This window comes from Ananas comosus, linkage group 5 (genome assembly GCF_001540865.1).
Source record: "Ananas comosus cultivar F153 linkage group 5, ASM154086v1, whole genome shotgun sequence".
Taxonomy (NCBI): domain Eukaryota; kingdom Viridiplantae; phylum Streptophyta; class Magnoliopsida; order Poales; family Bromeliaceae; genus Ananas; species Ananas comosus.
Window position 1 is genome coordinate 3,439,532 of NC_033625.1, and position 16,004 is coordinate 3,455,535.

Genomic DNA, 16,004 nt, shown 5'->3' on the forward strand with positions numbered 1-16,004 from the left:
TGCTGTCCAAAGGGAATTGAGTTTACTTACTCCATGAGCAATTTTGGAAAGTAAAGATAAATTCTATATATGAGCATGTTTAGATGAAAAGACTTTCACTGAATTGTAAGTGCCTGGTTATGAGTTATAATATATGTGGAGCCCATGAGAAGGGACATGATTGTATCAAAACAGAAATGTCAAAAATAAAAAATTTTAAAATATATTATCTGCGCAATCAAAGGACACCTAATAATTAACCTGTTTAGCGGTACTCTAATGTGTGCTACTTAAATACTGCTGCTTGAGAAACCATCACATTTGCAATTTCTTTTTGCAGAATAATTAAGAGTTCTACATTAGATCGTTTATGAGGCTCAAGAGTTCATTTCTACTTTTTACTATAGCGAAACTTCAGATTTGCCTGTTTGTAAACTCACTGGTGAGCTACTACGAAAGAAAATAAAAACGAAAGCTGGATCAAATAAATCCTAATTAGTTTTACCTCTACGACTTAGATTAGACTTTTTCTTATTTTGAAGAATAAAATTGTTCAATTTTCACTTTCATTTATAGAAACTTTAAGCATTTAATAGCATCATTTTCTAACACGCATACATTTTTGTAAGAGAATATATAAACAGAAAGAATTCTCAAAGTATTCTATCTATTATACCAATTCATTCATCCTAGTGTAGATGGATATATAAGATATTCAAAATATTAGTTCTCATTTTCACTCGCAATTGTGCCCAAAAAGCGAAGTATTCTCATGTCCTTCTTAAGTTTCCGTAGGCAATAAAAATTTAAAAATACTATTATGTGAAGATAGCCTGAGTTCGAATCCAACCAGAATAGAAGATTTGGAATTCAAATTCTTCTAGACTCCTAATTTTTAATTCAAATCCACGTCTTGGCCTATCAAAAGTTTCCGGCACAAATATAATAACTTTTAAAGTATTCGGTTATGTTTCTCACTTTTAACAATAAATGAGTTCAACTTTTTACTATTTTTTTACTTAATTCAAGTCCACGTCTGAGCCTATCAGAAGTTGTAAATTAATAGATAGTGCAAGGGGTAACTTTCATATCCTCAACTAATAATTTGTTTTATGTAGTCTTGGATGTTAGTTTTCATTTTTTGACTTTAGTGTCCAAGCGTGCCCTTATTATAAAAGCTCATTGGACCGTCCATCATTTGTCTAATGCATAAGAAGAGTGATGCAATGGTCAGTGTCGAGCAAAGCTTAGTTCTTTCCCCACCATTTAATTTTATCTCCCTTTTTCATTTATTATTAACAACTGAAAAAAGAAAGCTGCTTTAATTTAGTGATCCAATTTTTCAATGTTAATAATTGCTTGAGAAGGAGATGGCCCAAAAGGAAATTTATGAAATTAAAAAGTAATATTTATTAAATTTTGTCAAATTCGGTTACTGAATAATGATCAAATTTAATATTATTTTTTTTTTGTTGAGATTAATTCGTTGCGTTGCATGCCTCATAATCTGTTCTTTTTGGGTAATGGATTTGATTGGGAGAGTAAATCTTTTTTACTTAAATTTCTTCCCTTTTTAGGTTTAAGGAATAACTTTTATAGCTGTAAATATATGACTTATGAGATGACCCAAAAAGAGATAAAGAGAAGCAGCTGGATAATTATTAGCTTAAGTGGGAGGGTGGGTCTTGGCTAATGTAAGAGGATTAGAACATTAGAATATCAGTTAATAAAAGCTCTAATTCATAATTTTTCTTTTATAGATCAATAAAACGCTATTAAAAAGATTTAGGCCCAGTTTGATAATATAGTGGCTAAAATATTATTTTTATATTATAAACAGTTCAAAAAATTTAAAAATACTCATAATCTTTCTTTCTCGAATATTTTAAAATTATGATTACAGCAGTCATCGGAGAAGTATATAACTACGTATTTCTCTTATCTCGATTGCAATTATAACTTTATAATTTAAGAAAGTGGCTTTAAAATTATTTGAGCTCTCTATAGTATAAAAACAATACTTTTGGCGATTATATTGCTAATTAAACCTTAAGCTGTCTCAAATAGTAATTCCGTAGAAGCTTTATCTACCAATGATGAGCTTCTCCTTCTTCTAGAGGGAAAATTCATTTCCAAGTAAGGAATATGATCATGGTGATTTCACGAGTTCTTTTCACCTTTGTTACCACAAATATTCGGATGTCAATTTCAAAGGGGTTTTTCCACAAGCACGCTTAAATGATACACCAACACTGCAACCAAAAAAGGAAAGATGGTTCCAACTGGGTCTTCTTCTTCTAGAGGGTGAACAAAAAGAAGAAAAAAAGAAACAAGAAAAAAAAAAAAAGAGGAAGTTCTTCTAGAGAAAGGTGAGAATCCACAACAGCAATATCCACATCCACATCCACATCCACATCCACATCCACTTTTTTAATGCAGTGTTTGAATGCCAAAAAAGTAGGCTTGCTCGAGAGCTCTTGTTCACACCAGTTTCCTCAGGAATTGATCCAGGATGCTACTTACAATGCCACTTCACAGAATTAAGCATGTGCCTCCCTTTATTATGAGGTAAATATACATAGACCCACTAAGTTTTTATGTATTGAGTATATATTTAGATCTAGATAATAGGGTTATTTGGTGCCCCCCTTATTTAGTTGGTTATTTGTACACTTGCACTGTTATTTTGAGGGAAGTAATTAAAATGATGTTGAGGCAACGCAATGTTATTGTATGAAAATGTGATAATAAATTAGTGTTATAAGAGGTCAAGAGTTTGATTCAGAGCATGTGCATTTAAATACGAGGCTTAAGATCTTGACTTCGTATATTATAAATTAGCATAGAGCTAGTCTCAGAGTAGGGTATCAATTTTTATTAGAATTTACATTATGCAAGTAAAAGTGTAGGTGCAATGCACAACTCGTATGAAATAAAATGTACGAAATTATAATAATATCGGTTTTCAATTTGAGTTTATAAACAGATTATAGAACGTGTATAATTAGGGGATTTATGTCTCCCTTATGAAAAAAGAATATTACGGAAATATATATATATATATATATATATTGAAATTGATCTCTTTTGTATATAGCATAGGCGCAGATAAAACTCACCTATTACCTAGTTTAACTAACAAATATTTACATGACTATATATATATATATATATATATATATAAAAGTTGCAATGGAAAAGGCAACTTAGAATCTTGTAGTGTGGCTTTAACATTGCTCATCATCTTTACAGCATTATTGATCTGCTCTTTTTCTTCTTTGTTTGTGTCAAAATTAAACGCCAATGTTTATAGCATAACATCCACCATTAGACATAATATCATCACATGGTTCAACCATCTGCAAATGATAACACTACACTATACATATGTGCTGTAAAGAGATAATATCCCTCTTAAATCTTAATTAAGTATTAATAGGTACACTTTTTCTTTAATCACTCAATAATCTATAATTAGTGTGGGCTTTTTGTTGACTCTTTTCCCAGCAATGCCAATGTTGTCGCTTTAGAATCTTATCAAATTGTGTTGTGTTTTAATTAAGCGCATTGTGTGAGTTATATAAAACTAGGCTGGAATACTATCAAAAGCACCAAGCTACTGGTGCTATTAATTTTTTAGCCTTTGGATTGAGAAATATGTGGTTAGGATGATGTGGACCTCCTAGGATTGAGTGGTCGGTTGGTTGAATAGTATAATCTAATGGGTAAAAATAATCAAAGGGCTAAATCCAACGGTGAAAAACTCAATATCACCGAATCTTGGGTGCTATCGATAGTATTCCAGCCGGACTCTATATATAGAACTAGGCTGGAATACTATCAATAGCACCAAGTTATTGGTGCTATTAGTTTTTTAGCCTTTGGATTGAAAAATGTGCGGTTGGGATGATGTGGGCTTTCTAGGATTGAGTGGTTGGTTGGTTGGATAGTATAATTTAACGGATAAATATAATCAAATGGTTAAATTTAACGGTAAAAAACTCGATAGCACCAAATTCTGATTGCTATCGATAGTATCCCAGCCGGATTCTTTCTCTATATATATATATATATCTATAGAGTCCAGCTATAGTGCTTGTAAAATCACCAAGCACTTGATACTTGTAAAAGCATATGAGCTCAATTATATATATATGGGGTTCCATTGCAATTTTTTTTCCTTCAGTAAGGCCCATATGTATAAAGCTATTCAAAGGAACTTTCCCTTTCTTTTTCCTTCTCATTTTTTTAATCTAACAACTTGTATTTATTTGAAAGATGTGGGGGCTCAGTTGAAGTTGTTGTTGTGTCCCTTTTAAGGTGGGACCTCAAAATCATTGTTTCCATAGATTAATCATATTAATCATTGTTGTATTTTCAAATATTGTAATTATGAATTATGAATTTTCCTGTTACTGCTGTTCAAGCTTAGATCAGAGACAAACATGCAACTCAGTTGTCACTTGGCAGCCTTGTTTAAGAAATGTAAAATAAGAGAATCAAAAATATAAAAATATAAAACTCAGGACTTGTTTGGTATCATTATCATTTTTATATTTTTTAACATTATATATATATATATATATATATATATAATTTGATGTATTGGAAGAAAAAACTTTTTTTTTTTATTTCTATAGTTAGTTAGCTTACAATGTATCCAGTCTAGTAATAAATGACAATTTTTTTAAAAAAAATGAAAGAAAAAAAAATTATTTTTAAGATTTAATTTTTTATTGTTAAGTAAATATTTTGGATAAAAAGTATTGCAACCAATATACTGTTCACTTCTATATCTTTTGATATACAATACTCTATTTAAAAAGATAAAAAAAATAAAACACAATAAAAAACATTGCCTTAGGTATTAAAAATCTTTTCCTATTTGAACAAACATTCTAATTTAATAGAATCACGGTAAGAAAACACAAAAAAATAATTACTCATCGGAAGTATAGATATAATTTTTGTATTTTTATAATTCTGCATATTGTAAATTTCTGCACATCAAACAGTAGAATTGTGTTCTTAAAAATATATATGTGGTATATATATATATATAAGTTTTTTTTTTTTCAAAAATGAATATGATTAGATCTATATTATTAGTGCATAATTAGATCCCTCCTTTTTATTTTTTTCTCTTCTTTGATGCTAAGAAACCATGGAAACCTATATATATAGCATGGAAGCCAATGAATGAGCTAGTAAACTAGATTTTGACTCCCTAGAACACTATATAGATACTCGATCTAATAAAACATATATATATATTATGTCTACATTATTTAGACCTCAATTCATTGGGAAGTTCACCAACCTAATTGATAGTAACAAGTGCTTTTCATAGCTCAACCAAATTAAATTTGTTTGCATCTTTCGTTTCTAGCATTAGCCCACATAGTCAAACAAGCACGTGGAGATAATTTGGTCTTGCGGTGCGTGTCACATCGAAGTGCACTCAAATTAAACACTAAATAAATAGTTCTAAATGAGTTTATTCTTTTTAAAAAGATAAACGAAGTGAACAGTAACAGAATGCTATTATATTTTCTCTAAAAAAAAATCTTTACTAATTTGTACTAATACTTTTTATTTTGAAAATGTGTACTTTGCTAATTATTTTTTCAAAAAATTAATAAATCTCTTTATTATATCTGTAATTTGTTATTTATTATTTGCCATTATAAATCCTATGTGATATGAAGAAAAAGAATTATGGACAAAGTTTCTGCATGGGCCCAAATCCTTCAATGTCTATAAATTGCACTATTCATTCTTTTTCTATTCTTTTTCTTTTCTTTTTTTTTTTTGGCACATTAAAGGTGCCTATGAGTTGTTAATAAACATTGTGGACCTTTGTTTGAAGGTTCATGGAAACACTCTTAAAAACATGCCCAATCAATATTAGTTGTACGCTCGTACGTACAATTCGGCAATGAAATTGAAGTTCCCCAAATTGGTGGTTGGATGTCTCGAAGAGGAATCAAGAGCAGTACTACTTCAAATATCATATACTTATGTGTCCATAAATTTATATAATGTATTATATGCAAGATATGCGATTGAAATTTAGATTGAGCATCTATTTACAAATGAATTAAAGTTCAGAGTTCTTTGTACACTATTCTTGTTTATATATGAAATATTTTAAAATTCTTCACATCTTATAGGTAAATATATTATGTTAACAATTCATAAAAATAACTTTATGAAAACACTAATCTATAGCATTACTTAGTGTGTCCAAATAGACCGCCAAATGTTATATCACAATCCTTCTAAAAAACAGGGCCGAGGATTATTCGGCACCCAAGATAAGGTTTTTTTTTTTTTTTCTTTACACTCCTCAATGCAAATTCGTTCCCAATCCAACCGACCAAACAAAACCTAACACTCTCTCAAAACACTACCAATTTATATCCCCAAATACGATAATCACATTACCCACAATTAATTATATATCTAAATATTAGTTATATCTAAATTAGGATTAGTACATTGTTGTGTAGAAGTTCCAAATGGTTGGTAAACACTAATTAAAGAGACAGGCGATAGGCGCTCTGTCCTGTACCTGCAGAACCATCCAACTGCAGACTCTGCACAAACATTGTCTCCTCCTAAGTTTATAAAAAAATTAGAAAAAGAGAGAAAATAAATTAAAAAAAAAAAGAGAGAGAAATGGAAAAGAAGTTTAAAATATATAGAAAATTTTGCCACCTCATCAGTGGAACTGTCGAAATCTTTTTCTTCTCTTTCCTGAATAATGAATTAATTTGGTGATCATTTATTAAGCTCCAAAAGAAATGCTTTGAACTCTTCCTAGTGTTATATTTATAAATTATTGATTTATTGACAAACATGTATAATATCTTTGAACTACATATATAAACTAATTAAAAAAACTATATATATCTTAGATTAGATGTAAATTTTACATCCCATTGATCCAAAGGCTAATGCTTTCTCATTAGTTTTATTAAGTTTGTTCTTTAATTTAGCAGCATTATAAATTGTATGATGAATAAAATATAAATATTTTTATGTACGTAGATGTAGAAAATAAGGATTCAAATACCGTGTAACAAAATTGCGCTAAGAACCTATGTCGTGTTGTACTAATGAATACCGTTTATAAAAGTACCTAAAATATTAGCACATTAAAATATAAATATATTTTTTTTACACCGACATATTCTATGCTTATTATATATCTCTATCAATTTTTGGTACTATTAAAATAATTACTTATTAATTTTTTTAAAAAAATAGATGATATTGAACAATGCCATCGGCATTCAAATCGTACCACACTAATATTTTGTTGACATAGTATTACATAAGTCGTATCATAATAAATAAAATAAACTAAGCAGCTAGCGTGCTAACTATTTATCAAAAAAAAAATAAATATTTTGTTGACGCTGTATCGCAGAAGGAACACAATTTATGCCAACGGATACTTAAAATCACGCATATATGTAATCCTATGTTAACATCTTAAAAAAACAATAATAAAAAAAAAATAACAAACAAACTGTGGTAAATTAAACCGAGAAACAGAGGACCGGGTACATAAACAGTCACGAGCTCTGAGAAATGACCTGGTGGGGCCATCGTTGGGCTCGGGTCACTAATTCACTCCACTCTATGAAAGCTAGTCGCTCTCGTTTGACCAGAGCAAGTTAGATCGCATGGGGTGCATGCCGCGGTAAAAACAAACAAGAAGTGCACAAAAGAATAAAGAGAGAACTAAAAACTCTCCCTTTCACCACTAACGTGGGTAGTAGTAAGCGCCCGTAGTGCTCTCCTCACCTCTTCCCAACTTATCTACTGCCCGTCTAATCTATCTATCTATAGCATTATAATCGCTCTCAGGCAGTGATGAGACAGGGAGGGGCACGGCCCTTGGACCTCCTCGCTAGGGTCCAAACCTGACACTGTAATACTACCCCCACCTCCTCTCGCTCCTCCTCGTTAATAACTTACACGCTCTTTATTCCTTCTCTCTTCCTAACCCGGGAGAGCAAGATAGCTAGCTAGCTCGCTAGCGCACACCATGGAAGGAGGAAACCTCATCAGCGTTCCGCTGCTATGGCTGTTCCTGCTCACGAGTGTCATAATCAGCCCGTGTGTATGTCTGAACCAAGAAGGGCTGTATCTTCTGGAGGCGAAGCGCGGTCTGGACGACCCGGGGGGCGCCCTGGCAGACTGGAACCCCCGCGACGCCACCCCTTGCAACTGGACCGGCGTCTCGTGCTCGCCGTCTTCTTCGTCTTCTGCCGCTGCTGCTGTTGCCGCCGCCGTCACCTCTCTCGACCTCCCCCAGAACCTCCTGGTGGGGCCCCTCCCCGACGCGGTCGCCCTGCTGCCCTCCCTCCTCCACCTCGACCTCGCCTTCAACAACTTCTCCGGGCCCATCCCGCCCTCCTTCGGCCGCTTCCCGAAGATTCAGGTCCTCTCGCTGGTGAGCAACCTGCTCTCCGGCCCCGTCCCCGACTTCCTCGGCAACCTCTCCACCCTCCGCCAGCTCAACCTCTCCTACAACCCCTTCGCCCCCTCGCCCGTCCCGTCCTCTCTCGCCGATCTCTCCCGTCTCGAGATCCTCTGGCTGGCCGGATGCAATCTGGTCGGGCCCATCCCGCCCGCGCTCGGCCGGCTGTCCAACCTCACCGACTTCGACCTGTCCACCAACTCCCTGACCGGCCCCGTCCCGGCCGCGCTGGCGCATCTCGCGAGCGCCGTGCAGATAGAGCTGTACAACAACTCGCTGTCGGGGCCGATACCGCCGGGCCTGTCGAGGCTCCAGGGGCTCCGCCACGCGGACATGTCCATGAACCGCCTCGAGGGCCCGCTCCCCGACGACCTCTTCGACGCGCCGCTGCTGGAGAGCCTCCACCTCTACGACAACCTCCTCACGGGGCCCATCCCCGCCGGGGTCGCCCGCTCCAAGACGCTCGTGGAGCTCCGCCTCTTCGGCAACCGCCTCAACGGGTCGCTCCCGCCGGACCTGGGCGCGAACGCTCCCCTCATGTTCCTGGATCTCTCCTCCAACGCGCTCTCCGGGCCCATCCCGCCGGGCCTCTGCGACCGCGGCGTGCTCCAGGAGCTGCTGCTGCTCAACAACGCCTTCTCCGGCGCCATCCCCGACGGGCTCGCCCGCTGCCGGACCCTCACGCGCGTCCGCCTCCCCTACAACCGCCTCTCCGGCGGCGTCCCCGACGGGCTCTGGGGCCTCCCGCACGTCTCGCTGCTCGAGCTCACGGGGAACTCCCTCTCCGGCGGGATCTCCCCGGTCATCTCCGCCGCCGCCAACCTCTCCAACCTCCTCATCGCGAGCAACGGCTTCTCCGGCGTCCTCCCGTCGGAGCTGGGGATGCTGTCCAAGCTCTACGAGTTCTCCGCCGCCAACAACCGGCTCACCGGGCCGCTCCCGGCGTCGCTCGGCGGCTTGTCGGAGCTCGGCCGGCTCGACCTGCATAACAATTCCCTCTCCGGCCAGCTGCTCCGCGGCATCCAGTCCTGGAACAAGCTCAGCGAGCTGAACCTCGCCGACAACGAGTTCGCCGGAGGGATACCGCCCGAGCTCGGCGACCTCCCGGTGCTCAACTATCTCGATCTCTCGAATAACTTGCTCAGCGGCGCGATCCCGAGTCAATTGCAGAATCTCAAGCTCAACCAGTTCAACGTGTCCAACAACCGGCTCTCCGGCGCCCTCCCGCCGCTGTTTGCGAACGACGCCTACCGCGGCAGCTTCCTCGGAAACCCCGGGCTGTGCGGCGACTTGGCAGGGCTCTGCCCTGTTTCGCCGTCCGGCGGCGATCGATCTTCATCTTCGCGGCGCTCGTGCTCGCCGTCGGGCTCGCCTGGTTCTACTGCCGGTACCGCCGCTTCAAGAACGCCAAGCGCGGGCTCGACAAGTCGAAATGGACGCTCACGTCGTTCCACAAGCTGGGTTTCAGCGAGTACGAGATCTTGGATTGCCTCGACGAGGACAACGTGATCGGGAGCGGGGCCTCGGGGAAGGTCTACAAGGCTGTTCTGAGCAGCGGCAATGCGGTGGCCGTGAAGAAGCTGTGGGGGCCGTCGTCGAAGAATGCGGACCAGGTGTTCGACGACGGGTTCGAAGCCGAGGTGGCCACTCTGGGGAAGATCAGGCATAAGAATATAGTGAGGCTGTGGTGCTGCTGCACCCACAAGGATTGCAAGCTTTTGGTTTACGAGTACATGCCTAACGGCAGTTTAGGAGATGTGCTGCATAGCAGTAAAGGAGGGCTTTTGGATTGGCCGACGAGGTATAAGATCGGGTTGGATGCGGCCGAGGGACTCTCTTACCTGCACCACGATTGCATCCCGCCGATCGTTCATAGGGATGTGAAATCCAACAACATCTTGTTGGATGCTGAGTTTGGGGCTCGTGTTGCGGACTTTGGGGTCGCAAAGGCGGTCGAGACAATCGGAAAGGGGCCCGAATCTATGTCCGTCATCGCGGGTTCATGCGGCTACATCGCCCCAGGTCGGTGCTACTTGCTCTCCTACTTCCACATTACTTCATATTATCTATCAATTGGTTGAAACATCTTACTTGCTTCGAATCTATCATGCAGTAGTTTGGTGATGCTTGATCTTGAGAAGGGTTAAACTAGCATATGCAATCCTCTCTAAAATTTAACCTTTAATCATGTTTCAGCTCGAAAAGTGACCACCCCCCAAAAAAAAAAAATAGTAGTCATATGAGATGCCCTGTCCTGTGATCTATGAAAAGTTGCTTCTTTTATATTCCTGTATATTGATTTCTAGCTGTTTGATCTAAAGTTATTCTTGTTAAGATAATAAGTTCGACTTCTTTCGACTGAACAAGCTTGATTCTATCTTGCACTTGTCTACAAAGGTTACTGCAATACTTGCAGTCGGCCCTTCCAATTGCACCATAGTTTTCTGCATTTTGCCGTCTGGATAGAATTTTTTATGCTGTATTCTTTTGTTTATTACTCAGAAATGGTTGTTAAACCGCAATTGATTTTCTCCGGAATAAAGCAGCCTAGGTTTATCGGCATGTTTTGAAGTTTCATCTCCAGATGAGTTCATTGGATGCTCTTCTTCATGGGACCAGCAAACAGAAAATAATTTTTTTTTTTTTCAGCTTGCATATTATATATGTCTACCATTTAAAAAATAGTCAAGCCTTTCATTTTCATTTTCAGATTCCCTTTACAATTTTCTTTGTGTTCATTAATTGTTGCCTTTGTTTCTCAGCTACTCCAACTATTCCCCATCAAGACATCCTCCTCTTTGTTTTTCATGCCTTAGCTTCTCGGCTACTTCAAATGTGCCCAACTGCAGCGTCCTACTGATTAGTTTTGGCTTTGAAGTAACCCATACTATAACGACACACATCGTACCTCACACTGATTAGCTTCTTGCTTGTTTCAGAGTATGCGTACACTCTTCGGGTGAATGAGAAGAGCGACATATACAGCTTCGGTGTAGTCATTCTCGAGCTGGTGACAGGAAGGCTCCCTGTGGACCCCGAGTTTGGGGAGAAGGACCTGGTGAAATGGGTGTTGAGCACAATCGAGCAGAAGGGAACGGACCATGTAATTGACCCTAAACTTGAAATGTGCTTCAGAGGGGAGATTCTTAGGGTTCTCAACATCGGCCTGCTGTGCACAAGCTCTCTACCTATCAACCGGCCCTCAATGAGGAGGGTCGTGAAGATGCTGCAAGAAGTGCGGGCCAAGAGCAAGCCCAAGCCCGAGAAGAAGGACGGCAAATTGTCGCCTTATTACTGCGAAGACACGTCTGATCAGGGGAGTGTCGTGTGAGATCGGAGATGAATCAGTCGAGGCTGTCTCTTTCGGCTTTATAACGAGACATCGAGTAACGCGGTGTATATTGGTTTTCCTTTCTGTGTTCCCTTTTTCCTTCTCACGAAGCTAGAAGGTTTTTAGCATCTTTCCAATTGCTATGCCTTATCCTGATTGTAGTATTAAAAGTTTGCGACTACTTTGTCTTATGATGTATTATGTGTTGAATCATCGAATGAATGAGATATTTCAAAGCTAGAAACTGCATTCCGAATCAATCTGGAAAACTTTCTAAGTCATGTTTGGATGCACAAACTTTGGAAAATGATGGTTGGTTGAGAAGACGTCCGGAATCCTGTAGTTATGCTTCCTCTGAGTCGTGTTTCAAGACACTAACAAACAATCTTGTATGTGGGACACACTATTTTGAAAATTCATTGACTCTGTCAAACTTGAACTGGTCTGAATCAAGCTCCTAGGTGCAATTACCAAAGAAACTCGCATACTGCACTAAGTAATCGCCAGATAACTTGTTCCGACATCCAAACAGGCCTGATTTGGAAATCCCAGTGAGTTACCGGTGATATCTCATGCAATATGTGAATTTTCGTACACAATTGCAACACTATACTTATATGATGATTTATCTTATTTTAAGAAAATAATCTAGTATACTATTATAACAATCAAATTACACTTCTAAATAAAAAAATAAAAAAAAAGGGGAGGGTGGCTCAATCAAGCCCTCGAGTCTAGCCTCACACTTCTACTGGATGGATGACAGCTTTGTAGTGGTGCGGATGGTCGTATTAGTACTGCCTTCATGTGGGCCTTGCTATTGATATCTACTGGGCATCAAATGGTCCCTCAAAATTGAAAATCTGTGAAGGACATGCTGGGAACACAAAAATACAACGAGGTAAATCTCTCCCATGATCTATTATTGATTCTTGTTTCTGCGGGTAACTCTTGTTTGCTAGTTAACAAAGTCATGCTATTAGTGGAAGGAAGGGACTACAAACAATTCGATCGGTCGATTCGAATGTTTCGGTGGTAAAGACGGTTCGTACGACGACATAGAAATATTTGCGAGATAGGTTGTATTGTTCATGAATTTAGTTCTGGGAGCCAATTGTGTGGCCATGAGGGCTTATTCCTGCGTATTAGTGCTTCTTGTCTTGTTGGGCATTGACTAGATAGATCTGTTCTGTAAGAACTTCTGGGTTCTAAGCATCAGAATGAGAGCATCCTTCTTGTCATGAAAATAGTGGTGCTAATTTGTACACCTCTCTCATTGTATTTTGACGGGTTTAAAATGTATGGAGTTGGAATTGAGAATCCTAAAACTGGTTAAGGGAGCACCTAGCATGTGAACCTTTTAACTAAGAATTTGTGTCTAATAAAAGATTTTGTCTCTTTTTTCTTTTCTATTTTTTGATTCCACAAATGCTTGTGATGGTGAGTATAGGTGCTCGCCTTGTCCTGAATCAAGAGGTTAGTAATTAAACGGAACTTGTTAATTCATAATTTATCCTTAATCTTATCGAAACATCTATGCATATTGATGGCACAAATCAAGGAGTAACTCCCTCTTGCTAGCTTTATTAGTTGAGGTTTTTTATTGCTACCGACGCTAGTGAGGAGTGAGGACGACATGTTTATTTGCAGCATTTATTACGTTTTATTCAGTGAAAGGACGTCCTTTGCAACGTATCAAATTGTTTTAGTGAAAGGACTAGACACATAACAAATTAGATCAAAAAATACTATTTGTACAGTCCAAAGTGGCCCGTATAACTTACATCTTATTAATTCGAACATTGGAAACCATTTCTTTAAAGTGTTACAAATAAATAAAATTATAATAAAACTACTGAGATAAAATTAATATTTGAATAGATGAGGTATAAGGTTTACATATATATTTTTTAAATGTACCGGTCTACACCGAAAGACCAACTTTTCCTTCGTACAAGGTCTCAAATTGTGCCATTTTAATATTTACCTAATAATTATTATTTAGACAAACTTCGCTATCGGAAAGTACGCATGTCACGTGTCCTTGAAATGTAGAACACACACGCGAAGCATATCCTTCAAAAGTTGATTCAAGTCCCGAACCCGCAATAGAAGTACTCATCAAGCATATATATTAAACCTGCCGAATAGACAGAGTTTTTACTCTAGACGTCACAATCAGTATACACATCACATTCCAAGTAGAAATAAAATATATAGATTGTATACGAAAAGTATCGCATAACATAAATAAAAACTATTTCTATTACATCACTTAATCTATTCAATTATATACATAAATTTCATCCAAATACAGTCCAAAATGAAGTTTGCAAATTTTTCTTTTCTTTTCATTACATTGTTCTAAAAAAGGATATACATCTCAAAATAGCAAAATAAAATAGAAGAACATTATTCACTGAGCTACGCCTTTTTATGAATCCAATACAGACTATTCTGCCGAGCAGTCCACAGGATAATATAAGTTGAACTCCCAGGCAAGCAATAAGAATAACTAGTTTCTATAGGACCGAACAAAGCAGGGTTCGAGATAAGCCTGATACAGACCAAAGAATGGTCGATGGGCTTTCACGTCCCTTTACCTATAAATTCACAAACCTGAAGATGTCAGACCAGTTTTAAATAATGAAGGAGATGATCTTTTGTACTCTGCATCAACCATGACATGCCGGTTGAGTAAACAAAACAACTGGAAAAAAAAAAAAAAAAAAAAAAAAAAAAAAAAAAAAAAAAAAACGTCCGAAAAAGAAATGATCTCTTCGAAACAGAGCCTAAGTTTCCTAAATTATATGAACAAACTTTTTTGTAGAACAAATGCAAAAATAGACAACTAACGAGCAGTACCCAGCTACATTACAGAAAACCTACACATATTTACCATCACAGAATAGAAACATCAGTGTAGAGTTGAAGATGATGTATTTGTTGGACAGAAGCAAAAGGACGCTGCTGCTAACAAAACTAACACAGCAGGTAAACTCTGACAAGTGATTACTTGAACCACACAAACTGCAGATTCCAATAAATAGCTGCACACCAACCGAAAATATTTAAGACCCAGTATTTACACACAAGAAAAACAAAAAAGAAAAGGCGCTATGCTTTTCCAAGAACATGCTTCTCATAAAGTGCGAGTATTTCCTTCTTATTAGGATTCCTCAGCTCCAGCAATTGTGCACCAAATCCGTGCTTAGTGAGCTCCTTCTTCAGCTTCAGAACGGTGTACTTGGTATAATCTTCATTGTCAGTCTCGTGAGCCTCCAGGCTTGGCGTCAAATTTTCGTCAGCTTTATAAACAGACCCACCATCTTCACTTTGGACAAACTTTAACGGGCTAGTAGTGCTCTTTGATCTCTTTCTACCCCTCAATTGGCCATCAACATCCATATCTTGCATGGATTCCGTGCCTCCTTCATTATCTACTCTCAATCGCTTATTATGAGAAGCAGTTCGAAGCTTGCTATCCAATGCAGTCTCGACTAGACGAACAGAAGTCAGTTCCTGGTGGAGTGCGTCGAGTTTGCCTTGAGTAGATTGGAGTTGCAACGATAAGGCCTCTGCCCTGTTGTTGGCTTCTGCTCGAGCTGCACGTTCTGTGGCCAAAAGGGTCTCTAGGACTTGAACTGTGTTCGACCTCTGCTCATTGCTCCGATTCAGCAATTCCTCGATCTCACTTTCCCTCTCATCAACCCTTCTCTCGAGCAGTGTTACCTTAGATAGGGCATCGGTTTCAGACTGACGTAGCCTCCGCACTTGTTCGAAAAGCATTGATTTGTCTTGCTCGAGGCTACTGGCTTTTCTTTGTATTCTTTCAATAACAGTTAATCTTTCAATTGACAATCGCTGCGCTTCACTCTTCTCCTGCTGAGCCACAACTGCTTCTGCCTGAGCTGCATCAGCAGAGGCAATCACCCTCTTTGCATCCCTTTCAGCAGTGCTACACCGCTCCACTGCATCATCGATTTTTTTGGATATCGACAGGTAGTTTTCTTGAATGTGCTTCTTTTCTTGTTCGAGAATTTTGATTTCCTTTTCGTACGATTGAGTTCTGGCTTTCGCAAGAACCAGCTTCTCATTCAACTCCTTGATTTCGGCCTTCAAGGCAGCTGTTTCTTCATCCTGGCTCTGAACTTTTGCTTCCGCAGCCTAAAAACAAACATCACCAAATAGAATTAAACC

General features: G+C 38.7%; 2 protein-coding genes across 3 annotated transcripts in view; one reads left to right on the top strand and one right to left on the bottom strand.

Annotated features, from left to right (window-relative positions):
- On the top strand, window positions 7,867-12,064 carry LOC109710408 (receptor-like protein kinase HSL1). Its single transcript, XM_020232948.1, is given in 3 exon segments — window positions 7,867-9,794; window positions 9,797-10,495; window positions 11,413-12,064. Coding segments are annotated over 3 exon segments (2,847 nt in total). The 5' UTR covers window positions 7,867-8,038; the 3' UTR covers window positions 11,805-12,064.
- Window positions 14,679-16,004, bottom strand: part of LOC109710450 (guanylate-binding protein 2-like) — a 7,775-nt gene continuing 6,449 nt past the window's right edge. For both annotated transcript variants that reach the window (XM_020233013.1, XM_020233014.1), the window contains exon 14: window positions 14,679-15,971. In XM_020233013.1, the coding sequence (XP_020088602.1) occupies window positions 14,922-15,971 (1,050 nt within the window). In that variant the 3' untranslated portion in view covers window positions 14,679-14,921. The remainder of the gene's footprint in view (window positions 15,972-16,004) is intronic.